The sequence below is a fragment of the Phoenix dactylifera genome, unplaced genomic scaffold, assembly GCF_009389715.1.
Source record: "Phoenix dactylifera cultivar Barhee BC4 unplaced genomic scaffold, palm_55x_up_171113_PBpolish2nd_filt_p 000119F, whole genome shotgun sequence".
NCBI classification, from domain to species: Eukaryota; Viridiplantae; Streptophyta; class Magnoliopsida; order Arecales; family Arecaceae; genus Phoenix; species Phoenix dactylifera.
In genome coordinates this window covers 351,679-379,547 of record NW_024067687.1, presented here as the reverse complement: position 1 = coordinate 379,547, position 27,869 = coordinate 351,679, and the positions used below count along the sequence as shown (strand labels likewise).

The 27,869-nt window shown below is 37.2% G+C and overlaps 1 protein-coding gene across 1 annotated transcript in view; it reads left to right on the top strand.

Moving 5' to 3' along the window:
* The window catches only part of LOC103724163, a 56,391-nt gene extending 42,750 nt beyond the window's left edge, over positions 1-13,641 (top strand). Inside the window, exons 5-6 of the mRNA XM_039116670.1 lie at positions 11,988-12,132; positions 13,030-13,641. Coding sequence (XP_038972598.1) covers positions 11,988-12,132; positions 13,030-13,440 — 556 coding nt within the window. The 3' untranslated portion in view covers positions 13,441-13,641. The remainder of the gene's footprint in view (positions 1-11,987; positions 12,133-13,029) is intronic.
* Positions 13,642-27,869: the final 14,228 nt, after the last annotated feature.

Genomic DNA, 27,869 nt, shown 5'->3' with positions numbered 1-27,869 from the left:
TGCACGGCTGCATGTGGGCTTTGGTGGGAAGGTTAAATGTGGAAAAAATGGCTGTCCCATGTGGCAAAATGAACCATGTAAAGTCATGTTTTAGCACATGTAAGAAAGAGGTGAGTTGAGACACAAATTTTCTGAATGTTTGGGCCAAGCGTGCTGAATGATGCAAGGCCACGCATGAACTAGCTATAAGAGAGGTTATGCTAGGGAAAACTGGCTGATTGTTGGGTGGAAAAATGTGTTGAATAATATGAGGCAATACATGACTTGTTATAGGAGAGGTCAAGAGGGAGAAAAGTGTCCAGGTGTTGTGACCAGCAGTATGTGCTTAACCTTATAAAACCACTAGTGAGCTAGGGTGAGGATGATAGTGTTATTTTGATGATTAACACAACCATTGAGGGAATATCTAATTAAATACTACAAGTTAATTTGATAAATCATTACTGAGTTCGACACTCTCGGTACATTAAAAGAATGAGATCAAGATGTATTTCAATGATTAATAATGAGATAAAATTAACGATAGAAAAGAGATAGTGAATTCTAAATTCTAATTCGGCAAAATTTCAAGTGAAACGTACTCTTAAGGGGACAATAGTATTTTTCATTGTTAAGAGTATGTAGCAATACCATGGCATACATTCAAAATTGCTTGAAGTATATTTCATTGATTATACGGATGAATCTAACCTTAAGTTGCAGTAAAGTGTGGAATGAGTCGACCCCAAGATTGATGGAGTCGACCCCGGCACATCATGGAACCATCAGGCACACTTCTGCAAAAATGGCACGGATGAACAGTAGTTGAGTCGACCCCAAGCTTGCTTGAGTCGACCCCATCTTCAAGCCTCAAGAAAACAAGTCTCTGGAATCTCTGAGTGGGTCGACCCCAATGTAACTTGAGTCGACCCCACCTTGAGTCGACCCCAACTGAACATGAGTCGACCCCAAGGCTGTCATTCCAAAACTGGGTCTCTGGAATCCCTGAGAGGGTCGACCTCAATGGAACTTGAGTCGACCCAAAAAGAGTTGAGTCGACCCCAGTGAAAAACAGCTGAAATATAAGGTTCTGTATTTCCTGAGAGGGTCGACCCCAATGGAACTTGAGTCGACCCCACTGAACCTTGAGTCGACCCAAAAAGAGTTGAGTCGATCTCATTGAAAAACGGCGGAAATGTAAGGTTCTGTGTTTCCTGAGAGGGCCGACCCCAATGTAGCATGAGTCGATCCCAGTGAAAGTTGAGTCGACCCCAAGTCTGATGAACAGTGGTTTGAGTCGACCCCAGGAAAGGTTGGGTCGACCCGAGCACGACTGACAGCATAACGGCTAGTTGTGCAGAAGTGCTTTTTGGACTCCCAACGGCTATAAACGGCTAGTTTCTTCAATCCAACGGTCAGGAATGTCTATTTGGAGGTTGGAGAAGTATTTAAGAGGGAGTATTCATCAAAGGAAGCAACCTTTTGAAAATCATCAAGTGCATTCAAGAGAAAATCCTAGCAAGGCAAGCTTCATTCAATTGCTTCATTCAAAGAGCCAAAAGAAAGTGGTTGAGCAGATTCCAAGAGATATTAAGAGCTCCACCAACCCTTGAAGAGTGAAGCAATCTTGACAAAGAAGAGAAGAGCCTTATTAAAGCGATAACTATATTCTAAACTCTTCTTTGTAGCTCATAATTGTTTTATTTACTCATTTAGGAGCTTTAGATCCTTGTTCTTTATTCTTATTGTAAGGTTTGTTGGTAAGCCCGTAAAACCAACGTAGGCTGTTGGTAAGCCCGTAAAACCAACGTAGGCTGTTGGTAAGCCCGTAAAACCAACAGTTAGGTTGTTGGTGATCCCGGAAAATCAATTGTAAAGGTTTTGGATTGTGAGCCCGAAAAACAATCCTACTGTAATCCGAGGGGTTATAGTAAAATTCTCAAGGGGACGCTTGGGGAGTGGACGTAGGTGCCTTGGGGTGCACCGAACCACTATATATCGTTGTGTTTGTGTTGTGCTTGTTCTTATGCTTATTCTTGCATTATCTTTCATCTTTACTCTAGTTTAATTCATTCAAGTAATTTAAGAAAGCATCCACCGCACTTAACTAAGAAAACATTTAAAACACCAAAAATTTAGAAAAACCCAATTCACCCTCCCTTTTGGATTGTCACCTTGGGCAACAAGTGGTATCAGAGCAGGTGCTTTATAATTTCTTGCCTTTTTTGATTTTGACCTAACCGTCAAAGAGCCAAAGATCATGATAACTCAAATAGATAGTTCCCTAGGAGATGGATAATTAATTGATCGACCTCCGTTATTTAATGGTATAAACTACACACATTGGAAAGTACGTATGCGCATTTTCATTCAAGCATATGACTATGATTTATGGAGTATCATAGTCAACGGGCTACACACAAACACTAATCATGATAAGAAAATGGCTCAGCAAAATGCAAAAGCCATGAATATTCTATATTGTGCATTAGATGATAGTGAACTTAATAGCATATCTTTTTGCATAACTGCTAAGAAAATCTGGAATATGCTTGAAGGTAAATATGAATGCACTAACATTTTTAGTGAATCTGAAACTAGCTCTGAAGAAGAAGAACAGCAAACTGAAATTAAAAATCTATGCTTTATGGCACATGAAGATAAGGTATGTATTGGAACACAAAGTGATTTCTCATTCCAAGATGAAGTACATGCTGAAACTCAATCTGATTTTACATTTGATGAACTTCATGATGCTTTTTCTGATCTATACTTAGAACATAAGAAGCTTAGTTTAAAGAATAAAAAGCTAAATCAGAAAAATCTCTCTTGCTGAAAGCTATGATATAATTCAGAAAAATAATAAATTGCTTTCAGAAGACAATGAAAGGTTAACTAAAGAAGTTAACAAATTTAAGCCTATAGTTGAAAAATTTACTATCAGCTCTGAAAAGCTGAACTTAATGATAAATAATCAAAGAGCTGAATTTGAAAAGGCTGGATTAGGATATCAATCTTGGTACACACAAAAATTTCTTAATGACATATGTGTTAAATACTCCACTATCTATCCTAAAACAGATTCTAATTTATCTGATGAACCTAATGAACAAAAACAGAAAATTAAAAATCCATCATCTACTTATGTTAAATCTATGTTTGTTAAATTTAATAAGAGTATGTAGAAATACATTCCTTGTAATCCTAAAACCTGCAAACTAATAAACAAAATGGCTATTAAGAGAATATGGGTTCCAAAAGAAACAATTATAGCTAATCTGCAAGGACCCAAAAGAGCTTGGGTTTCTAAGTTGAAAACCTGATCATTTTTAGCAAATGTGTCTAGCTACCCAAGATTCCAATATCTGGACAACGGGTTCTCTAGACACGTGTTAAAGAATGGAACTTAAAATGTAATTAAGAAGAGTGACTAAAATGGAAGAAATAATGAAATTAGTAATCCTTGCATCCTCTCATATTTAAATTGTAGCTAGTATTAATCATTTTTGTGATATAAGTGATACTTTTGGTATGAAAAGAAAATATATCCAAATCACTCCATCTTCCTATATTATGCTTCAGTAATTGATGGATAATTTGCTCAATCAATACTCTTAGAATAACTCTTTGAATTCTCTATATGCTTGATTGAGAGTTCTTATCCATGGCATTATCTTCTATTGATCATAAACATAAGAATGTCTACTTGGTATATTTTTAAAATATATGCATTAAGAATACCAAGATTAAAGAGACTAGTTTTGGCATATAAAATCAACTCATACTAGTATGGACTTAATCTCAAAAGATCTTGTCATTGGTTCACTTAGATTAATTTTTGCAAGGTCAAAGTTTGCTATGTATGTCATCTAGAAAAACAAACTAGAATCATTTCTAAATCTGAAAACATTGTTTTCACCTTTTAGCCTTTGAAAATTCTCCATAAGAACTTATTTGGATCTCTAGGATTGTGAACCTAGGAGATAAGCTTTCTGATTTTGTAATTGTGGATAATTTCTCAAAGCTAACATTGGTTTTGTTCTTGGCACTTAAATTGAAATATTTTCTGCATTAGCACAAACTTACAAAAGGTTTCGAATGAAAAAGGTTTGCAAACTGTGAAAGTATCATGGCACAGTTTTGAAAACCAATTTGTTAATAAGGTTTGCACAGAAAACGGTATTGAATACAATTGTTTTTGCACCAAGAATACTATTGCATATAGGGGTTATAAAAATATAAAAATAGAACCTTTGTTGTGTAAAGACAATGCTTTGTGATAGCAGTTGATTAATGTTATCATCACAGCTTGTCATATTATAAGGTTTCTATTAAATCTATTTTTGAAGAAAACCCCATGTGAACTCATCAAAAACATAAAATCAAATGGTGCATACCTTCATGTTTTTCAGTTATACATGTTATGTTCTCAAGAATGAAATATATGCCAAATCTGATAAAACAAGTGTTTCTTTGGATATTACTCTTTAAGCAATGCATATAGAATATTCAATGAAAAGATACTAGTTGTAGAAATATCAATTCATATTATTCTTATTAAAACTAGATCTTTTATTGAGAATATTGTTTGTCATTTTGCTTCTATTTAAAAGACATTAAGAAGAATGAACAAGATGATAATTGGTTAAGTTAAACTAAATCATTTTGAAAGGGATAAAATTTGAAATCTTATTGAAGAATATAAAAACTTTTTATATTTGGAACAAAATTGAGTTTTTCAGAAAAACACTTAATTAAGAAGAATTGGTGATTACTAAAAGAATTAATCAGAAAAGATGAAATAGATCTTGATGAAATCTCTGCATGATTAGAAGTCAAAGATAACCATTTTCATTTGTTTGTTTTATGAGACTTATATTTTGTCAAATGAATGTGTAGAATGAACTTCTGTGTGGTTATATCATTAAAATTTTTATGTAAAAATAACCATCTATATTTGAAAAATATTTATTACAAACATGATAAAACACTATTTGATTTAAAACAAGCACTAAGAGCATGATATGAAAGATTAAGTAACTTTTTGATAGAAAGTAATAGTGATAAAACTATGTATCAAAAAAAAATTTCTGATATCATAATTGCTCAATTATATATTGATGACATTATTTGTGGTGCTACTAATGAAGCTTTATGTAAAGCTTTTACTAAGCTCATGCAGGGTGAGTTCGAAATGAGTAAAATGGATGAACTAACCTTTCCTCTCGAACTCCAAATTAAGACAAATAAGAAAGGGGATCTTCATTGGCCAAAGTAAGTTCATAAGAATATTCTTACAGAAGTTTGGCATGAAGAAAGGTATATCTATGACCCCATATTGTAGAGTTTAAAAATGATGAGCAATGTAATTTTATTGTTTGAAGCTGTATTACTATATCATACAGCTTGTAGGCCAAATTGTATACTCATTTTGTGCTTATATGCAAAGATATTAAACTAATTCTAATGAATCACATTTAATTGATATCAAAAGACTCATAAAAATCTGTTAAGATAATAAAACTAAGTACTCCAATCTTAAGTAAAAGAAAAATAAGCATAATATATTCAGCACATTTGTAAGAATTATGTGAGCATTCCTTTGGAAGGGATAAAATCTGTAATAAACTATATTTAAACAGGAAGAGTTTGGAGTGAATATCTTGTTGTTGAAGAGAACGATTTATCTTTCTATATTGCTCATCATAGGGATGGTGCCAATGGGGAGGCTAGTGGTAGTACCCGACACTATTTGACCCAACTATTCGGTGTAGGGTATATTAAGGACGACACAAGAGGGAGGCTAGTGGTAGTACCTCGTGCCCTTTCCAACTTCACCGGATAGGGAGCAAATAGAATATAGAGCATAAAAAAGTAAAACCGAAAAATGAATGAAGATAATCAAAATGTTCATTGAGTAGTTAAAGAAAGAAATTAAAAAAAAATTTGGGGAATGAATGACAAATAAATGAAAATGTATAAGAAGGTTATGAAAAACCAAATGAAGTTTTAATCACTTGAAAACACACCGTAAGGATAAAATCAGTGCTAAATTGTATTTAAATAAGAAAATTTTATTTGAAAAGAATTGATTTTGATCCTTGACATACTTGTTCTTAATACTTTAATGTATGCATACTATGTTTTGCATGTGGCATGGTGTTTTGAATTGTGAGTTTTCAATATTCAGATAAATTGAGGATCTTATTCAAATACAATTTGTAATGCTATATGCCTAGATAATTTAATTAAAACATGTTTCTACCAACAACAACATCATTTTATTTTAGTAAATATCTGCTAAAAAAAAATAAAACAAAAGAACAATCTGAATTGCAAATTAGGCAGAATGAATTAATTCTGATTTATCTTTCATCTTGCCTAACATTGGCACATAATGTTCTGATACATGTTAAATGTTCTCCAATTTGTACCAAAACTCAATATTAAAAATAAAGATTCTGAATGTGCTCTGATGTGCTTGAAATATGTATTTTCAGTGTTAATGACTTAAGATGAGTTACAATGTAGAAGATACATATCTCAAATTATGAATTTTGAAAGCCTCCTTGAAAATTCTTATGAAATTCAGAATATGACCTAGTATAAAAGTTTAAACTCCATATAAAATGCTTATATCTTTACATTTTTGTAATTTTCATTATATGCTTCAAAGATTGCATCATGCTGGAGAATAATTTACTATGATTCTTAGATAAAAACTACAGCTTAAGAAAAATAGAATTAATTTTGATATCTTGGTTGTTTGCTCCGATACGCATCTGAAACATATCATTTTTTTTCTTATAAGTGTACTGAAATTGGTCTAAATGATGTGTTTTTCAATGATCTTGATTGCGAACAAATGTTTCTAAACATATGATGTTATTTTGATATTAAAAAGATTTATCATGCTTCATATATACATTGCTGAAAAATTATGACTAAGAAATTAATATTTTGAATATACACTTCTGCATAATTAAATGCTTCTATCATTAAAAAGAAAAGCTATTTTTAAGAAGAGAGTTAATGATCCTAAAGCTTAAAATATTTCAACTCACTTCAATAATTCTTATAGGAAAGAAAATGTAATTACTTTTGAAAGAAATTTGAGCTTCAAAAGAATTATTTTCTGATTAATATTTCCATACATATTCAAAAAAAATAAGAGGTAATATAATTTATTCTTGAAATATTAAAAAGAGTGATTGCTATAAATTTTGAAAAATTCTGGATCACTCTATATTCTTGATATTATTAAAAAAAAAGGTTTGAAAGAAAATGCATCTTTTGAGGGGGAGCTTTAAATACTCAATCTCTTTATTGAAAATTATCTTCAAACTCTAAACTCTCAAATGGAATGATTAATTAAGGGGGAGAGAAAATTTCAGAGGGAGAGATCATATAGAACTTAATCGTGTAAATTCACAACTAAAGATGAGAAAAAGAATACTAAATGTAAAGTGGTATTAAACTTTGTGCTTCATTGAATATCTTTTGAAAGTTGAATTTTCATCTATATTCATCGGTAAATCATTTGTTTCTGAAAATTAATTGAAAAGAATTCCATCTATCTTAGCATCGAAAATTTATCTTCGAATATACTTATGAGTTCTTATTGGGTTGCACTTTAGTGTTTCAATCCTGAACCAATTCATTTTAATTGATTTTGATGCTATGATCTTTAAAGGAGTAAAATAAAGTCTTTAAAAGAGCTCTAAAAGAACTTTCAAAGCCTTGAATTTTATGTATCCTATATTGCATAAATTCATGTTTTGGTATCTATGCCCCAATACTTTTATATCATGAAAGAACTTTGAAGTCATTAAGAATTAAGGATTCAACATAATCTTATGTTTTTCGAGTATATAAGTTTTGATCTTTATCTGCTCTTATACTATACTTTGAAAATTAATTAGATTGCTCTCATCTTGCTATATACTTAATATATTAAAAAAAAAGAGGTGTTGAATTTTCATTCGTGCCTTTTTTGAATATTATTCTTGATACTCCTTGAAATAACTTGAAAAAGATTCCATCTACACTTGATTTGAAAACTATCTTTGGAATCTACATTTAGAGATCTCTTTTGGCTCACATCTTAAATGTCTCATTTTTAAAGCCAAACTTTTTATCCTTGATTTTGATGTGATCCAATCATAATTTTAAAACTATCTTAATTAGCTCTGATCTATACTTATTATCTTGTCCTGACAGTATTGCCTTGAGTTAATTCATATTCTTGCAATAATTTGGCATGCAATGAATGAAATATTGTCTTGTGCTTAATATTTTATTATTTTGCAATCTTTTTGATATTGTCAAAAAGAAAAAGAAATATTTGCTCATAATGCTTTATGTTTTGAATTGAATATCAATCAGCTTAGATTGAAATATGTTGATTATGTTAAAGCTGATTAACTCTAAAGCATTATCATGAAGTATGTTCTTAAAGTATCTCCCAGACTTTGTATTTGTTTTGACTTATATTTGCTCTTTGTGGTAGTTTATATTTCTTCTCTAAAACATAGTGCTTTTGGCATAGACAATGTTTCTCTTGAGTTATGATCTTTGTGATTGTCATTACAATGCTATCCATTTCATTGTTATTCATTCTTTTTGATGATAACAAAAAGGGGGAGAAAATATAAGGGAGAAACTAGAAGCAAATTCTATAAGAAAAACAGTAGAGGGGAGAAAATATAATAGGGGAGAAAATATAAAAGGTATATATTGCATACTTAAGGGAGAGACATATATTATACACTTAAGGGGAAGACATTTGATAAAGAGAAAATCAGAATTTGGCACATACCTCTTATACCTCGATACATAACTTGAAACTCTTGCTTTATCTCAAATTTTTGAAGTTTCATCTTTAACCAAATATAAAAGAAAATGGGAGAAAATCAAAAGTTTAAATTGACAATTTTGGATGAAAAAGGGGAAGACTTCACTCTCAAATTTGAAAAGCTGAAATTCAGCAACTTGAGCTCTTCTAAAACTAATTTTAAGATAAGTATCAATATGCTCATACTCAATATTTTGTAATCATCAAAAAGGGGGAGATTGAGGATGATAGTGTTATTTTGATGATTAACACAACCATTGAGGGAATATCTAAGTAAATACTACAAGTTAATTTGATACATCATTACTGAGTTCGACACTCTCGGTACATTAAAAGAATGAGATCAAGATGTATTTTAATGATTAATAATGAGATAAAATTAGCGATAGAAAAGAGATAGTGAATTCTAAATTCTAATTCGGCAAAGTTTCAAGTGAAACGTACTCTTAAGGGGACAATAGTATTTTTCATTGTTAAGAGTATGTAGCAATACCATGGCATACATTCAAAATTGTTTGAAGTATATTTCATTAATTATACGGATGAATCTAACCTTAAGTTGCAGCAAAGTGTGGAATGAGTCGACCCCAAGATTGATGGAGTCGACCCCGGCACATCATGGAACCATCAGGCATACTTCTGCAAAAATGGCACGGATGAACAGTAGTTGAGTCGACCCCAAGCTTGCTTGAGTCAACCCCATCTTCAAGCCTCAAGAAAACAAGTCTCTGGAATCTCTGAGAGGGTCGACCCCAATGTAACTTGAGTCGACCCCACCTTGAGTCGACCCCAACTGAACATGAGTCGACCCCAAGGCTGTGTCATTCCAAAACTGGGTCTCTGGAATCCCTGAGAGGGTCGACCCCAATGGAACTTGAGTCGACCCCACTGAACCTTGAGTCGACCCAAAAAGAGTTGAGTCGACCCCAGTGAAAAACGGCTGAAACATAAGGTTCTGTGTTTCCTGAGAGGATCGACCCCAATGGAACTTGAGTCGACCCCACTGAACCTTGAGTCGACCCAAAAGAGTTGAGTCGACCCCAGTGAAAAACGGCTGAAATGTAAGATTCTGTGTTTCCTGAGAGGACCGACCCCAATGTAGCATGAGTCGACCCCAGTGAAAGTTGGGTCGACCCTAGTGAAAGTTGAGTCGACCCCAAGTCTGATGAACAGTGGTTTGAGTCGACCCTAGGAAAGGTTGGGTCGACCCGAGCACGACTGACAGCATAACGGCTAGTTGTGCAGAAGTGCTTTTTGGACTCTCAACGGCTATAAACGGCTAGTTTCTTCAATCCAATGGTCAGGAAGGTCTATTTGGAGATTGGAGAAGTATTTAAGAGGGAGTATTCATCAAAGGAAGCAACCTTTTAAAAATCATCAAGTGCATTCAAGAGAAAATCCTAGCAAGGCAAGCTTCATTCAATTGCTTCATTCAAAGAGCCAAAAGAAAGTGGTTGAGCAGATTCCAAGAGATATTAAGAGCTCCACCAACCCTTGAAGAGTGAAGCAATCTTGACAAAGAAGAGAAGAGCCTTATTAAAGCGATAACTATATTCTAAACTCTTCTTTGTAGCTCATAATTGTTTTATTTGCTCATTTAGGAGCTTTAGATCCTTGTTCTTTATTCTTATTGTAAGGTTTGTTGGTAAGCCAGTAAAACCAACGTAAGTTGTTGGTAAGCCCGTAAAACCAACGTAGGTTGTTGGTAAGCCCGTAAAACCAACAGTTAGGTTGTTGGTGATCCCGGAAAATCAATTGTAAAGGTTTTGGATTGTGAGCCCGAAAAACAATCCTACTGTAATCCGAGGGGTTATAGTAAAATTCTCAAGGGGACGCTTGGGGAGTGGACGTAGGTGCCTTGGGGTGCACCGAACCACTATATATCGTTGTGTTTGTGTTGTGCTTGTTCTTATGCTTATTCTTGCATTATCTTTCATCTTTACTCTAGTTTAATTCATTCAAGTAATTTAAGAAAGCATCCACTGCACTTAACTAAGAAAACATTTAAAGCACCAAAAATTTAGAAAAACCCAATTCACCCCCCCTCTTGGATTGTCACCTTGGGCAACATAGGGCGTTAGATGGTGGAAGTCATGACTAAGTCTTGGGTGTGAACTTTGGTTTAACCATCTATGACCATGATTTAAATACGGTGGGAGAAGATATATGAGAAAATGGGCAAATTTCTAGATTATACTACATAACAATGGAGGGCTTGATTTCGCACTTTGGTACTAGTAGGATTTAGATGAAGGTAAGTCTTGGAGGACCCATGCTAGCTGTGACAAAGGAAAGCCTATTGGAATAAAGGAAAACAAATGGGTTTAGGGTAGGGCTCAAACCTAAAGTTCTGGTGTTTTCAGTTAAAAGTGAGCTGGAAAATATTGTTCTTAGATGAATAGATAATGTAAGGCTATGATCTAACTTAGGGTTTAGTTGTTAAGGGTTTATGTGATTGGATAACCAAAATCAAGTGTTTGCTGGGTTTCTAGGGAAAATCTGGTTTTCTTTTAATGATACAAAGAAGATCTATGAGAAGAGCAACTGAAACAAAGAAAAGAGAAAAACAATAAGAATAAAAAGTAAGAAAAGCAGAAATAGATGTGAGAAACAAAAAAGAACTAAAAATAAGCATAGCTTATTATTAAAAGAACAAATCAAAGATAAAAGATGATGCCTAGGCTCCTGAGATCCTGGGGTTGGCTCCTGAAATTTTTGGATCGGCTCCTGAAAACTTGGGGTCGGCTTCTAAAGTCTTGGGATCGGCTCTTGAAGTATCTGAAAATGACCGTCTTCTTTTTTTGACTTTTGGCTTTCTGGGGTTAACTCCTGGGGTTCTAGGGTCGACTCTTCTACTACAAAAGCTTCCGAAACACTTCAAATACTTCTCTAACTTTAAGATTTGTTCTTCTAGATTTTTTCATGCTTCTCTAACCTTTCAAACTCACCGAGCTCCCTAAAAAACAAATTTTCTACTCTACAAAATCATTAGTATCATACTCAAATGTTTTGTACTCATCAGATCCATTGGGTCAACAATTTTTTTAAGTCCCCTATGATATGCTGCTTTATGGATTGTGGCAGCATTGATTTTGATTATGTATTAAAATTATTTAAACAGGATATGAACAAAGATTAAATGCGGTGATTGCAGAGGAAGCCCAAGGAGTGATTTTATGGCTCGTAGATGCTTGAGTCTCTTGAAACCCAAGTTAAATGATGTTGAAGAAGATTCATGGGAAGAATTAGATAGCATGGACATTTGCAGTGGTGCACAATCATTGCGTTGGCTTGTATGGGTATGTTGTCATTTCTTTTTAAGTAGCAAGTATGCAGTCATTTTTAACAAGCAGCTGTGATGCTTTTTTCATTGCTAATTTCTTCTTCTCTTGGAAACAGTTTCTTCTAATGACTTTAATTGGGGCATAGGAGTGATAGGTATAATAGTTCCATTAGGTTTTAAATATCTTGTGCTTTAAAGCAATAGAAAATTTCACTATTTGCAATGTATTGGAAGTCCATTCTCTGATATATAATTACCATAATGCGAAGATGCAAGCATCAGCTGATAGGTTTAGGTCTGCTAATGATAGTAACAATTAACAATTTATTATCATATTCAAAGCATTAACTTAGTTTTTTTTGGAATTGAAAGAAAATCCTATTGCATTTCAATTTTTTGTGTCTTGTTATGGTTTCCAATGGCTGATAAGTGCATTTATTGAACAATCTCCATATTGCATCATATACTTACGACATATTAATGGAATTGTTAACTGTAACCATAATTAATATGCCTTGTCCCGAAAACAGTTCAGAACTTTGGATTAATTCTCCTGCATTTTCATATACTGTGTAATCAATAGCACCTTGGTTATCCTTCTTCCCCCTGTCAACTTGAATCTATGTTTTTATCAGGCTTCCTAATGTCAACTTGGTTAATGTCTTTTGAATCTTGTTTTTATCTATGTTTTTATCACCTTGGTAAAATATGATGACCTCTGAAATGTTCCTTTAAGTATTTTGACCCACCAAATCAGATTGTCTAGAAGGGTCCTTTCACTTTGAATCTTAACCAAGATAATACCGATGAAGATGGATTTACAGTACTATTATGCTAATCTTATTATGAACAAAGATATGCTTCTTTTATTACCACCTTGTGTATTTGACTCCATCCCTACTGTTTTTTGTAGCCTAAGATAGATGAGGATTCAAAAATGAGCTTGGCCACTGAATGCCCTCGAATCATCATTAACCCAGTTCCATCACCCATTGGCTTCCGTGGGCTACAAGTTCCAGCTGAAGCATCAGCCAGTGTAGCTCTTGATCATTCTATAGTTGAGGACATTGATCCCAAAACGTGGGCTGTTTCAGGTGCTGCCAGGAGGTCCATTGATCCCCCTTCTCTAGATGACACCCCTGAACTACCCATGGCAGAGAGGTTCAGGCTTGCATATCTAGAGAGGGATGCAAGATTGACTCCCAAGAGAGCAAAAAATGCAAGACAACACAGACGACGTGCAGAGAGGGATTATTTGATGAGTAGCACGAATGCGAAGTCCATTGCCCTAGCATCCCAGGCTAGTAAATTCTTGCACAATTGAGGCTGATATACGACCAGTATCTATACTATTCTGATTCCAAAAGTTCATGTATATTGATTGAGTTGAATTTTATGATGAGTGACCACAATTGACCATTTCACAAGTCCACTGTTCTGGTTTTCTTTTTCTTTTCTTTTTACTTTGTTTACATGCCTAGATTTATGCTATATAAGAAGATCGAGTCTATATTTTTTTATCATACTTCCCCGCAGCTCTTATATGGGTTCATATTTTGAGCTTTTCTGGTGTCCCCATAGTCCTTTGACTTTGGGATCCATCATGTATAAAGGTGCTAGCTATTTTATTTTCCCACAACTCTTATGTTGATAGTTTCCAAGTCATGAATCTCCCCACCTTGTTTACCGTTCTGTCATTGCAGTTGGAAGGAAGACTCCATTGAAGACTTGACATCTGATGAAAGGATGGTTTTTCATCTTTCTCATGTGCTGTGAGAAGTTAGCTTGGTACTAAACTCTGCCAATGCCCTACCAATCGAGTTCCTTAGGTAACAGAAAACCTTGATGAGTTGAAATTAGCATTGCCAAAAGCTTGAAGAAACCTTAGGGGGCTATTTGCTAGCAGCTAAACACTATCTGTGCATAGAACCGAATAGGTTATGCCTCCCCAAATCATTTTATACTCTTTTGTTGACATGGGAATTCCATATTTACCTTGAATAGTCTCATGTTTATTCATATTGGTAATTTCTAACACATGTTTAGTTCATGCCCTTCATATCTATTGTCAATTATATTGTATGCAATTTATAATATTATATATTATATACAATTTGTGGCATACGAGAAATATTTCTGTATTTGTTGCACCTAATAACAAGGAAAATATGTTTAAAGTACCAAATTTGTACTGTATCTTGCATATAATAAAATATAGGCATATAATAATATTCCTAGTATACAAATAGAATATGCTTCTAAGATGGACTTTATTCCTCTTGAGGGAAGAGAACATCTATTTCTCTTGATTCCAAAATTTTTTATGGAACATCACATCCAAATTGAAGTTTCACAACTTTTACTATGATCTATACCGTGAATATTTAGAAATCAAACATGACATTTTGATGGTCTCTAATCTATGCACTATATGGACACAGAAATGAACAATTATAATAATATAAGACTACGTTTTGCTATGATTTAGGATAATTTTTGATTTTTAATATATATATTTTAATATGTATGATCTATTAGGTGAATATACTAGCATAATAGAAACCGTCCATTTTTTTTTTTTGTTCCCATGAGGCATAAAAAATATGATGTTTTTAAAAATAATTTTTAGTGATATAAATTATGATTGATGGTGTAGATTTTGAATTTGTTTGTTCCATTAATTACTTAAGAGTCCAAAGGAGTAATCCTCTTGAGAGTAGCAAATTCCATCTCTATTATTAACACATTTTATATTTATATTAATTAAAATTCTATTCAGCAAAATTATTTTATAGTATTTTCATTAAAGCATATTATCTTACATTATATAATGATATTACATTATATACTTCATATTAATTGCAAAATGGTTAATATTATAATATTGAATATACTATAATGAGCCTAGGGTAGCTTTCCATTTTAAAACAAAATCAATAGTTGCTCTAATTTTATTTCTTATGTTAGAAAACCAGACATGCAATATCTCAGGCTATTCTATTTATGAATAAGACTTTAAGAACAAATAAAACCTGGCATAAATTACTAAAACAATTATGCTCTCTGAAATACTTGCTATCTTTCTAACACTCCATCCAGACAAGGCTTTAGTATCACTTTGGAGATTATATCTTAAAGCATCACTTAGAGGTTTTAATGGAACTAATGTGAAGGGGGGAGAAATCCATCTATTTAAGAAAAAAGAGCAATAGAGAAAACAAGTGCTAATCAATCAGATAAACGATGCATTAAAAAAATTAAAGATGGATTGATCAAGTAGAGAAAGAAGAGGTTTTTTGTTGGGGAAAATGGAACATGGAAAACAAATGGTTGAAATACAAACACAAACGGTATGAATAGCTGAGCAAAGCTTTATATTGCTAATGTCAACTAGCTTTTGGAATCATAGTCCAATCTGTGATAGTTTGTGTACTAGATTTCGGAGCTATAGGAGAACTAGGAACAGAGAGCTTCTCATTTTTCTGCATTTGGAATTATGGTCTTAAAAGTGCTAGTTTTAAGAATTAAGTGATTGCCCTTCTTCAACATGCACATGCATTTTCACATGCACGCTATTGTGTGCTTAGGTGGATCCGCAAATCCATCCAGCTACTTTCAAAATCAACAATTGACTATCCAAATTTAGGATCTAAACCATTGAATATAATCTACACTATAAAAAGACCAGAGGCATATACTTTGATGGCCTCTAACGCAATCATCATACAAGTGTTAAAATTGATGGTTTTAATAGCATGTCTTATTATTATCCAATCATTACAACTCGGTGAATTTAAGTCTATCTATATGCCCTATTATGTACTTTACTAGTATAATTGATACTATTTATTTTAGTACTTTACTAGTATAATTGATACTACTTACAACCAAAATATATGACATTTGGTCTCTAGTTATTTATTATAATGTAGATCATGTTAAATAATTTGGATCTTGAATCATAAGATTGGTGACCGATTTTGATCCACTTGAGTATGTATATATGTATATGTGTGCATGTACGTGTGTGTATGATGCAAGCATGCATTAATGCATGCATATATTTTTGTATATATATATATATATGTATGTATTTATGTTTGTGTATATGTGGGTATGTCTCTATGTATATATTTATGTGGGTACATATTTATATAGTAATGTATGTGTTTATGCATATATGTATGTGTGTGCATCTATGTATATCTGCATGTACGTATGAGTATATGCATGTATCAAATTGTACATGCATGTATGTGTCTATCTATGAATCGAGAAGAAGTTTGGGTCTTGAGGCGTGTATACAATACTATCTTTAATATTTGCGCCCATTATAAAAATTTGCTCCTGTGTTCCTGGAAAATCACCTCTAGGATACAACACAATCACTTGAAAGTTGCAGAGAGTAATTTAGAAGATTTCCCTATAAAAATTCTTTAAAAATTCAATGTATGATCCTCTGAACAATGATTTGTCACTAGCTCAACAAAAGCCACAGGAAAATGTCAAAAAGAGAAAAGCTCTCTAAAGAAATCACCTCCTAGGGAAACCTCTCACCCGGGTCATCTCAATCTTAAAGCCTAAAAACTCCTTCATCACCATCCAGGCCACCGATCAAAGACTCTCCATATCCCTACATATCCAAACCCGAAGAAAAGCTCTTTCCTCTGGATTCACATGATTTAAACCTTACTATCAAAAACTTTTAAAATACCCATCAGAAGGAAGTTCTATATACCCTATCTAAGGTGTACTCTCAGTGAATTTAGCCTCATGAGGTTTTGTGCGAAAAAAGGACTACCATGGACACTTAAATGGCAATTTGACATAAAGAAAGACCAATTTCCACTGTTCTTCATTCAGAAAACTTATGTCAAAAAGATGAACCTGTAATAACTAGTAGAATAGAACTAGCCCAGTCCACTTGACTAGCCCAGATGAAAAGTTTCAGCCCCCCCCAAAAAAAAATTGGCGTATGTGCAAGGAGGGAAAAGGACTCCCGATGGGAGTCTTCTTCCTTCCAAATTCATCGGATGGAATCCGACCTTAGGGTGGATTTATGATTTCTATTGCAATCGATAACTATTTAGAGCTAACTTCACAATCGGCCACAGGAGAGAGTAACAAACCTCCGATTAAAATTCACCGTCGAGTTTTCTTTGGCTCCCTCGCTGAACGGCTGCCATCTACATCGTCGCTATGGCTCCCAATCGCCGCCGGAAGCCAAGTAAGGACCCATCCTCCCTCGATCTACTCTTTCTTTTGGGGTCCTTGGAACCCTAATTTTGGTCGATGATCACTAGATTTCGGCTAAAAAAAGTAAAGTTGTTTCCCTAATTTTTAGTAAACTAGCCTTCTTTGGTTTTCTGGTTGTTTTTGTTGCCGACATAAGTTGTCCGGGTCTCCCTCTGGTTCTCTACAGTGGCTTGTGCCCTTGGCTAAAGTTTCAGCTACCGAGATGCCTTAATTTCCATGATTTAAAGGCTTGAAACTCTATTTTTGGGTTGGTTTTGCATCGTTGGTCTCCTGTAGCCACCAACTGCCGACGGCCAATTTGCTAGTCGTGGGTCCACAGACCCCTAGTCCCCCACCAACAGCCATCCTCTTCTTCTCTTTCTTAGTTAGAGAGAGAAGCTTTGTTCTCACATTCTCGCTCTCCTTTTTCTATCTTCCCTCTTCTTTCTCTCTCTTCCCTCTTCTTTCTTCCTCTTTCTTCTCTCTCCACCTATACTTCTCTCTACCTGAACTTTCTTTCTCTACATGGACTTTTTTTCTCTACTCTCTCTAGAGTTGTTAGATCTGATAAGAGACTCTTCTCAGTGATTTTGGATCGACCTTGGTGAAGAGAATCCTGATCTATGGTTGTCACATGACATGTCACTCCCACCTTGGCCCTTGCCTGACACTGTTAGATTTGGTCACCTCTGATTTCTACCAAACTGTTTTCACCCTAGCTCAACCATGATTAAATAAATTTTACAATTAGATCGACAGGAGTATTGGGCACTTCCGCTTGGTCAGCCTTATGAGGCTATTGGAATTTAGATTTTTTTTAGAATAATCATGATAAAATTTTGATGAGAATATAATTTTTAAATATTAGGCACTAAGAGAGATTTTTAAAATTGATTGGAGATGGAATTTGGTTTTTCTCGTAAGGAAAGTGATGTTTCACTTTATGATAATGTATAATCTTGTTATGGAATATGATTGATTCATTTTGATATAGTATCATTTCTGATATTTTTATCGAATTGAAATATGGAACCCTATAATGATTTTGAATTTTCGACCTGACTATCTTAAAAACCCCACAAATTGGGTCTAATCTAATATATTGAGAATTGATTAGTCCTGAAGGTTATGTTGCATGAAGATACACGATATATTGCAATCAGATACGTGGTCCTAAAGAACTTTGCTGCAAGATGATGCACAACACACCACAAGAAGGTGGACAGTGTTATGACCTTGCCATAAAGAAAATATGGTCATAATTTAAAGATGAACTGAATATTTGAAAGAATTGAAATGTTTGAACAAAAATTTAAATTTCAAGAAAGACTTAATTTGCATGAAAATACTGCATATATGCTTATTTTCTATAAATTATTATTTTTAAAAATATTTTATTTAATTAATTAAAGTAATCGTTGCTTACTGGGTTGTCTATCTTATTATATGATTTCTTATTGTTTTTACATATTCGGAGAACTATGACATACTAAGTAGAATTACAAAGAGTTCTATTAGGATCCCATAACCTACACTAAGTAGAATTACAAGTAAGTCGCGATCTGAAAAGCAAGAATCTAACATACCAGAAATGGATCTTCAAATTGAAGTATACAGGACTATACTCAAGATGATTCAGAAATCTTTCTCAACCTCTTAATGACATATACAAATACATATATTATTAAAGCACTACAGCAGCCCTATCCACAGCACAGCCAAATGAATAGGAAAATTTTACCAAGATAATCTTCTTCACCAATAAGAGTAATGTACTATCCATCCCTCAAGCAAGAAGAAGACGAAGATATCGCCAATTTATCCGGCACTGAAGACTTCTCAGGATACAATAGCTATCTTAAAGGACACCTTTATTCGAAAGATCATCTCAATTATATTGAGCTTGAATCTCCGAAGCTAGATAATTTAATGGTGGGAAAAAAAAACACACACATACACCTGCAACTTGGGGATCCTATCAAACAACCGATAAAATTCCGACCGACAGGAAGTGACAACTCCACAAATTCCAAAATAGGAGCAATGGCTCTACAGAAAATCAGGACAAAACATAATCTCAGCACAGCAAGATTCCATGATGACAAGATGCGACCACCTAAGGCGACACTATATATGAAATTGGATGTAATGTCTACAGTAAAAAGTATAAAGTGTGATGCAGGAGCATCCTCCTCACGCCTTAGTCCATGAACATTGGGTCAAAGGAAATTGAGTCTGAGGTTGTTGAGTCCTTGTAATAAGTGAATTAATTCACAATGGTTTAGTGTCTTTGACGCCTAATTAGATTGAGTTCAAGGTGTCAAGTGGGTCATTGGTTAACTAGGAATAACCACATGTCAAGTGGATCGAGTCCCATGGGAGAGGAATCGATTTCATGCACAAGGAAGATTCCAATTGCTTGCAGCTGAAATCCTTTTCCTTCTCATGCAAAAAAAAAGGCTTCCACATGTGGATAAGCCCATTTGGTAAGTTGTTTAGGAGATCAATCAGAAGATTGAAGGTTTAAAAAGAGTCCTTATCTAGTTTAGAGTCCAACTAAATTCGGAATTGTAGTCTTTATCTTTTTCCAGCCTTCCTCTCTATATAAGGGAAAGGTTTGAAGAATAAAATTCAGAAAAAATTTGAGTTCGTTCAACATAGACCCTTTGTTTCGTGAAGAGAGATTCTTCCTCCTTGGTGTGATGCCAAGAGGCTGAAGGAAAGGGGTGAGACTCCTCTATTCCTCCCGCCGGGTTGATTTGGTTTTGGTGAGACTCCCACAACCATCTCTTCCTTATCTCCTTTTTAATTCAAGTTTCTTCTTGTTTAAATCCTTTGAAATCATCCCACCACCCTCTAACCTTTCTCCCACGCCTCCCACAATCCAAATCCCATCATCTTATCTCCAGATTTCATGCCCAGATCAAGCTCCACGAATCAGGCCGCCAGCGATTTTCAGGAAATTCTGAAAGAGTCGACTCCTCCCGACCTCGAGTCGACTCCACGTCGCCTCGAGTCGACTCCAGCTTCTTCGAGTCGACTCCAAAGTCAATCCAAGTCGACCTCCTGAGCTTCTCAGGTCGACCCGTCTGGAACAACCACGAGTCCGTTCCTTGATACGCCCAGCGAGTCGCCCCTTCAGCACTCGAGTCGACTCCAACTCCGCTCGAGTCGACCCCAAGGATCCTTGAGTCGACCTCCAGCTGGAAAATAGAAAACTCGTTCTCTGGATTCTTTGAGTAAGGTCGACCCCAACCTGTCACGAGTCGACCCCGATCTTCCTTGAGTCAACCCTAGTTTATCACGTGTCAACCCCAGGTCTGCTTACAGCAAGAAGGCCCTCTGCAGTCTCCTTCCGCCTTCTGCGTCAATTGGTATCAGAGCGAATCCTTGTCACCATGAGTACCAGAAGTGGTCGCTCATACAACAATGAACAACAACGTGCTGAGATGATGGCCGAGCTCATCTAGCAAATGGCGGCTATGAATCAAAAGATGGAAGTTGTTTGGGATCGTCTCTTTCCCGAGCAAAACAATCTTGAAGATAACTATGACGCTCCTGCGTATCCTGAAAATCCAGAAGTGCCATTTGGAGGAGACCCCGATGCTAAAGCATTTTCTCCTAGGCGTCTATCTCCCCAAAGACCACCAAGGGGTCAGCGGATGCCCCCTCCTCATATTCCCATATGGGGAATAATTTCAGGAACCCCTATGTTCATCAAAATCAGCGGGAGCGCAATGACATCGATGATGCCATGAAGCGGGTTCGTGTAGAAGTTGTTGATTACAGCGGAAGCATGGACCCAACCCACTTCCAAGATTGGCTGATGTCTCTCGAAGACTATTTCGAGTGGTTCAGCATGCCCGATGAGACCAAAGTGTGATTCGTCAAGATGAAGTTAAAAGGCCAAGCACGCATTTGGTGGCATAGCATTGAAGAGAAGCTTCACCGACTCCGATAGCCCCCTATCAACGATTGGGAGGAGATAAAACTTCGTCTGAAGGAGAAGTTTCTTTTCCTCGATTATGAGGAGATCCTCTTCGAAGAATTTCTAAGACTTTGTCAAGAAAGCTCTTCCGTAGAGGAATATACGGCCCGATTCCATGAGTTGATGATCCGCATCAACCTCACGGAGACAGAGCGACAATCCCTAACTCGGTACCGAGCCAGGCTGAGGGATGACATCAAAAGGGAGCTAATGACAACGCGCATCTTCATCCTAGAGGAGGTATACCAACTCGCCATTCGAGTTGAAATGCAACTGCGACAAAGACACCTTGCGTAAGCACCAGTTGCCCGACGGTTTTCGAGCACAACACCAACCGAGGAGTTCCTTTTCCTCGAGGTAACGCCCTTGTTTTCAGGTCTGAAGCCTCTGCTAATCGAAGCACGTATCAGGAAAGAGGTATTCCAGGGGCTAATGAAAAAGGTAAAGGTCCTATGCCACAATCTATGCCGCAAGGAAAGAATCCTGTTGAATGCTATAAGTGCGGCGGGCGAGGTCACTTCGCTGTTGTTTGTCCTACTCGAGACCAGTGTTTTGCATTGGTATGTGAAGAGGATGAGATCATAGGACCCTCTGAAGTTATTCCTCCCTCTCAGCCCGCTGATGAAGAGAAAAATGAAGGGAACGAAGAACCTGATGTAGAAGCTCCTGCGGTGGAACTAGAAGCTTCAGATCTACCTGTGTGCGTCGTACGGCGGGTTCTTGCGGGTTGCAAGCAGGAGGAGAACGTGGAGGAAGATTGGAAATAAACCAATATCTTCCACACTCGGGTCGAGCATTCCAATAAGTCTCTAAACCTCATCATCGAAAATGAAAGCTGCATGAACATCATTTCCGAATTAGTGCTGAAAAAGCTGAATCTGAAATCGGTGCCGCATCCCAAGCCGTATCGAGTAAGTTGGATCGAAGACTCCTCCATCCCTGTTAAACAAAGATGCTTGATCAGTTTTTCACTTGGTAAGGACTTCCGAGATGAAGTATGGTGCGATGTTTTGCCCATGAAGGCGTGCCATCTTCTTCTAAAAAGACCATGGTTGTATGACCGTAGTGTCGAGTATGACGGTCGATCCAATTGTTATTCTTTATATTGTGCCAACAAAAGAGTTGTGTTAAAACCTTTTCGGATCACTGATTTGACCTTTGAAAATCTAATAATCCAACGGGTTTTAACCAATTGAAAGTTTGAACTTGTAGCCGAGAGATTGGAGTAATGTATGCACTAGTGTCTAAGAAAGTTGGGGCTGAAATTTCAGAAGTTGTTCCTTCTGATTTCAAGTCTATATTGGATGATTTTTCTGATGTAACCCCTGAGGACCTTCCCAAGGAGCTTCCACCAATGAGGGACATCCAACATGCTATAGATTTGGTGCCCGATTCAAGCTTACTGAATCTTCCTGCATACCGGCTGAATCCAAGAGAACATGAGGAGCTTCAACGCCAAGTCCAAGAACTTTTGGACAAGGAATTCATCTGAGAGAGCCTCAGTCCATGTGCCGTCCCGGCTCTTCTTACTCCCAAGAAGGATGGTTCATGGAGGATGTGCTGGACAGCAGAGCAATCAACAAGATCACAGTGAAGTAGGTAGTTTCCCGATCCCGCGGCTTGACGACATGCTGGATCTATTGCATAGAGCCACCATCTTCTCCAAATTAGACCTTCAAAGTGGCTACCACCAGATCAAAATCAGACTTGGAGATGAGTGGAAGACGACATTTAAGACCAAGGATAGCCTCTATGAATGGATGGTCATGCCCTTTGGCCTCTCCAATGCGCCAAGTACTTTCATGCGGGTTATGAATCAAGTGCTGAAACCGTACATTGGGTGTTTTGTGGTTGTTTATTTTGATGATATTTTGATCTTCAGTGGTAGCCGTGTGGAGCATCAACAACATCTTCGCCAAGTGCTTCCACTCTCAGATCAGAAAAGCTATATGTCAACTTGAAGAAGTGCTTCTTTGCCGAGCCACAAGTTCCTTTCCTCGGGTTTATAATTTCAGCCAAGGGAGTTTCTGCCGATCTAGAAAAGGTTAAAGCCATTCGAGAGTGGTCTATACCCTGCAACATTCATGAAGTAAGAAGCTTCCATGGCTTGGCTTCCTTCTACCGTCGGTTCATAAGAAATTTCAGCAGCATAGTAGCACCAATCACCAATTGTATGAAGGCTGAAATTTTCGTTGGACGCCGACTGCCACTAGAGCTTTTGAAGACATCAAGAAGCGTCTAACCCAAGCCCCAATTCTTCGACTTCCAGACTTTGATCAGCTCTTCGAGGTCGCTTGTGATGCTTCTCACATCGGGATTGGTGGAGTTCTGAGCCAAGAAGGTCATCCCATTGCCTTCTACAGCGAAAAGCTCAGCGACGCCAAGCGAAGGTATTCCACTTATGATATTGAGTTTTATGCTGTGGTTCAAACTCTAAAACATTGGAAGCATTATCTCCTACATCGAGAATTTGTCATGTACACTGGTGTGGGCACCAGAATCCAGAAAAGACTCCAATCAATTAACTCAAGGTCACTGTGGCTTTGATCGAGTCCTGTAAATAAAATCAATAAGTCAGAAAGCAAGCCTCAATAAGTCAGAAAGCAAACCAAGTCAGGACATGTTGCATGTTTCTACCACCACCTTTGCACACCCTTGGAGCACCACCTCGGCATCCACATCAACATCAGCTGGCCACCTCACCACCACTCCAACCAATGGAAGGACGCCAACCAAGATGAAGTCAAGCATAAGGAGCCGACCACATCATCTCATCAAAGAAACCAATGCAACGTCATGCCACCTCAACACCATATCAGCAATCATCTCAACCAGACGCCACCTCAACACCACATCAGCAATCATCTCAACCAAGAGGATAATGCCAAATGGAAGAGTCAAAATCAAAAAAACCAATCACCATGCCACCTCATACAAGTTGACACGTCACCCAAATTCAAAGTCCAAGAGGTCGGCCACAATTTAAATACAAGAAAATTTCAAATGGGAGCCAACAACTTTTCAAATCCTCCCCCTTAAAGCCGTCCAACTTTCTTTCCTTATCTCTAGCAACCAAGCCTTCAAATGTGGAGCGCCATTCATTATGTGTTTAAATTTCAAATCATGAGGAAAGTCTATAAATACCTCCTCATGACATCTTGTAATTTCAGTTGATGAATGAATAAAAAGAGTTTCTTTCTTCCTTAGCAATTTTGCTTTGTCACCTTGAGAGAAGGTTGGGCGTGAGGCCCTTGTTCCAAGTTGGGCGTGAGGCCCTAAAGCCACTACCACATCCACCGCTGCCCTACCTCCTCTCGCCTCCCTTTTCTTTTGTGATTTCCATTCTCCTCTCATGCCAAAGTTCTAATCCTTGTTTCTTTGTAGGTCCTTAAAGTACTCTATGTCATTGGGTCAATTATCCTTCCACACCAATAGCAAAAGGGCCCTGTTGCAACGGAAGATGAAGCTTGGTCATCCAATCATCAACCTTCGAGAGTGAGATCAAGGATCCTCCTCCAGAAAAATTTCAGAAGTTCAATGTTTGGTAAACCTCAACTCTAGGTCTGATTTGTTGAAGGAAGTGTCCTAATCAAGTGGTTTCTCAACCACAACGGTCCATTCTTCTAAGTCCTAAATGAATTAGTACATGCGAGTAACTAGTCCTGAAATTACTATGCTCATGTTAATGTTTTCTTATCCCATATGTGACTGAATTTTCTGCTGCTATTAGGCTAGTTAATCAACATAACTTACTGACAATCCTTATGTTTAAATCCCTCACATTCATCCCGCATCATACACCTATCACGACTCTCTAAAGTACATCATTCACAAAAGAAGCTAAGTGCACGACATGCAAGATGGGTGGATGTACTGCAGCAATTTACTTTTGTATTGAAGCATAGATCGGGTGCAGAAAATCGAGTCGCTGATGCCCTTAGCCGGAAGACACATGTTCTCACCCTCTTGAATGCAGAAGTAACAGGCTTCAATGATCTGAATATCCTATATTCAACTAATGCATATTTTTAGCCTATCTACACCGAAATTTCAGCAGGAGATCACCGGCAGCATTCTGATTTTTTGATCCATGATGGTTTTCTCTTCCATGGCACACACCTATGTATTCCAGAAACCTCTCTTCGCGACCACATCATTCGGGAGGTTCATGGAGGAGGTCTTGCTGGTCACTTTGGGCGTGACAAGACCGTCGCTATGATGGAGGACAGGTTCTATTGGCCGACCTTGCGCAAGGATGTCCACCGAATCATCAAACATTGCCGAACTTGTCAAATAGCCAAGGGAACAAAATCCAATGCCGGCCTCTACTCCCCACTACCATTGCCGAGCTCACCATGGGAGGACCTCAGCATGGACTTCGTGCTTGGGTTGCCCAAGACGGTACGAGGACATGATTCTATTTTTGTCACTGTTGACAGGTTTTCAAAGATGTCGCACTTTGTGCCCTATGCAAAGACTTATGATACATCTCGAGTTGCTGATTTGTTCTTAAAAGAAGTGGTTCGTCTACATGGACTTCCGAAGACTATTGTATCTGATCGTGATGTCAAGTTCGTTAGCTATTTTTGGAAGATACTTTGGGCGAAGCTTGGCACCCGTCTTTCCTTCTCCCGCGCCTATCATCCCCAAACTGATGGGCAGACCGAGGTGGTCAACCGCAGTCTTGGGAACCTTCTTCGATGCTTGGTTCGGGATCTTGTGAAGTCATGGGATCTGATTTTACCTCATGCCGAGTTTGCTTATAACAATAGTGTCAACCGGACCACAAGATTGTCACCTTTCGAGATTGTTCTCAGGTTGAAGCCGCGATGGCCTATTGATCTTGTACCACTTTCCATCAACACAAGGACCAGTGGCGGTGGCGAAGACTTCGCTAAGCATATACAAGACATCCATGCAAAAGTTCGACGTCGTTTGATCACCAACACCGAGATTTACAAGCAACAAGCCGACTTGAAGCGACGTCCCCTAGAATTCAAAGGAGACCTTGTGATGATACGATTGAGTGTTGAATGCTTCCTTCGCAGAAATTTTCAGAAGCTTCATCCTCGTCGTGCCGGTCCCTTCAAGGTACTGAAATGAATGGGACCTAACGCATATGTGCTTGATTTGCCTGAAGACTTGCAGGTTCGTCCAATTTTCAATGTTGAAGACCTGCAGCTTTACGAAGGACACTATGCTGAAGATGAAGATGCTCCAGCTGTACCACAATCACTACCATGTCGATCAGTCCCTAAAGATACCATTGAAGACATTTTGGATGATTAAATTGTGTCCACACGTCGTGGAGGATATCAAAAATTTCTGGTTAAATGAAAAGGCAGACCAATTTCAGATTATTCATGGTTGAAGACGGAGGAAGTCCAACGGCTGAACCCGGATCTCTACGAGCTATACCAGTCACGAAACTCAACGGAGTCGAGTCTTTTCCCAGCCGGAGGGAATTGATGCAGGAGCATCCTCCTCACGCCTTAGTCCATGAACATTGGGTCAAAGGAAATTGAGTCCCAAGTTGTTGAGTCCTTGTAATAAGTGAATTAATTCACAATGGTTAAGTGTCTTTGACGCCTAATTAGATTGAGTTCAAGGTGTCAAGTGGGTCATTGGTTAACTAGGAATAACCACATGTCAAGTGGATCGAGTCCCATGGGAGAGGAATTGACTTCATGCGCAAGGAAGATTCTAATTGCTTGCGGCTGAAATCCTTTTCCTTCTCACGCCAAAAAAAAAGGCTTCCACATGTGGATAAGCCCATTTGGTAAGTTGTTTAGGAGATCAATCAGGAGATTGAAGGTTTAAAAAGAGTCCTTATCTGGTTTAGAGTCCAACTAAATTTGGAATTGTAGTCCTTATCTTTTCCCAGCCTCCCTCTCTACATAAGGGGAAGGTTTGAAGAATAAAATTCAGAAAAAAATTGAGTTCATTCAACATAGACCCTTTGTTTCGTGAAGAGAGATTCTTCCTCCTTGGTGTGATGCCAAGAAGCTGAAGGAAAGGGGTGAAACTCCTCTATTCCTCCCACTGAGTTGATTTGGTTTGGGTGAGACTCCCACAACCATCTCTTCCTTATCTCCTTTTTAATTCAAGTTTCTTCTTGTTTAAATCCTTTGAAATCATCCCACCACCCTCTAGCATTTCTCCCACGCCTCCCACAATCCAAATCCCATAATCTTATCTCCAGATTTCACGCCCAGATCAAGCTCCACGAAATCAGGCCGCCAGCAATTTTCAGGAAATTCTGAAAGAGTCGACTCCTCCCGACCTCGAGTCGACTTCAGCTTCTTTGAGTCGACTCCAAAGTCGATCCAAGTCGACCTCCCGAGCTTCTCAGGTCGACCCGTCTGGAACAACCACGAGTCCGTTCCTTGATACGCCCAGCGAGTTGACCCCTTCAGCACTCGAGTCGACTCTAACTCCGCTCGAGTCGATCCTAAGGATCCTTGAGTCGACCCCCAGCTGGAAAATAGAAAACCCATTCTTTGGATTCTCTGAGTAAGGTCGACCCCAAC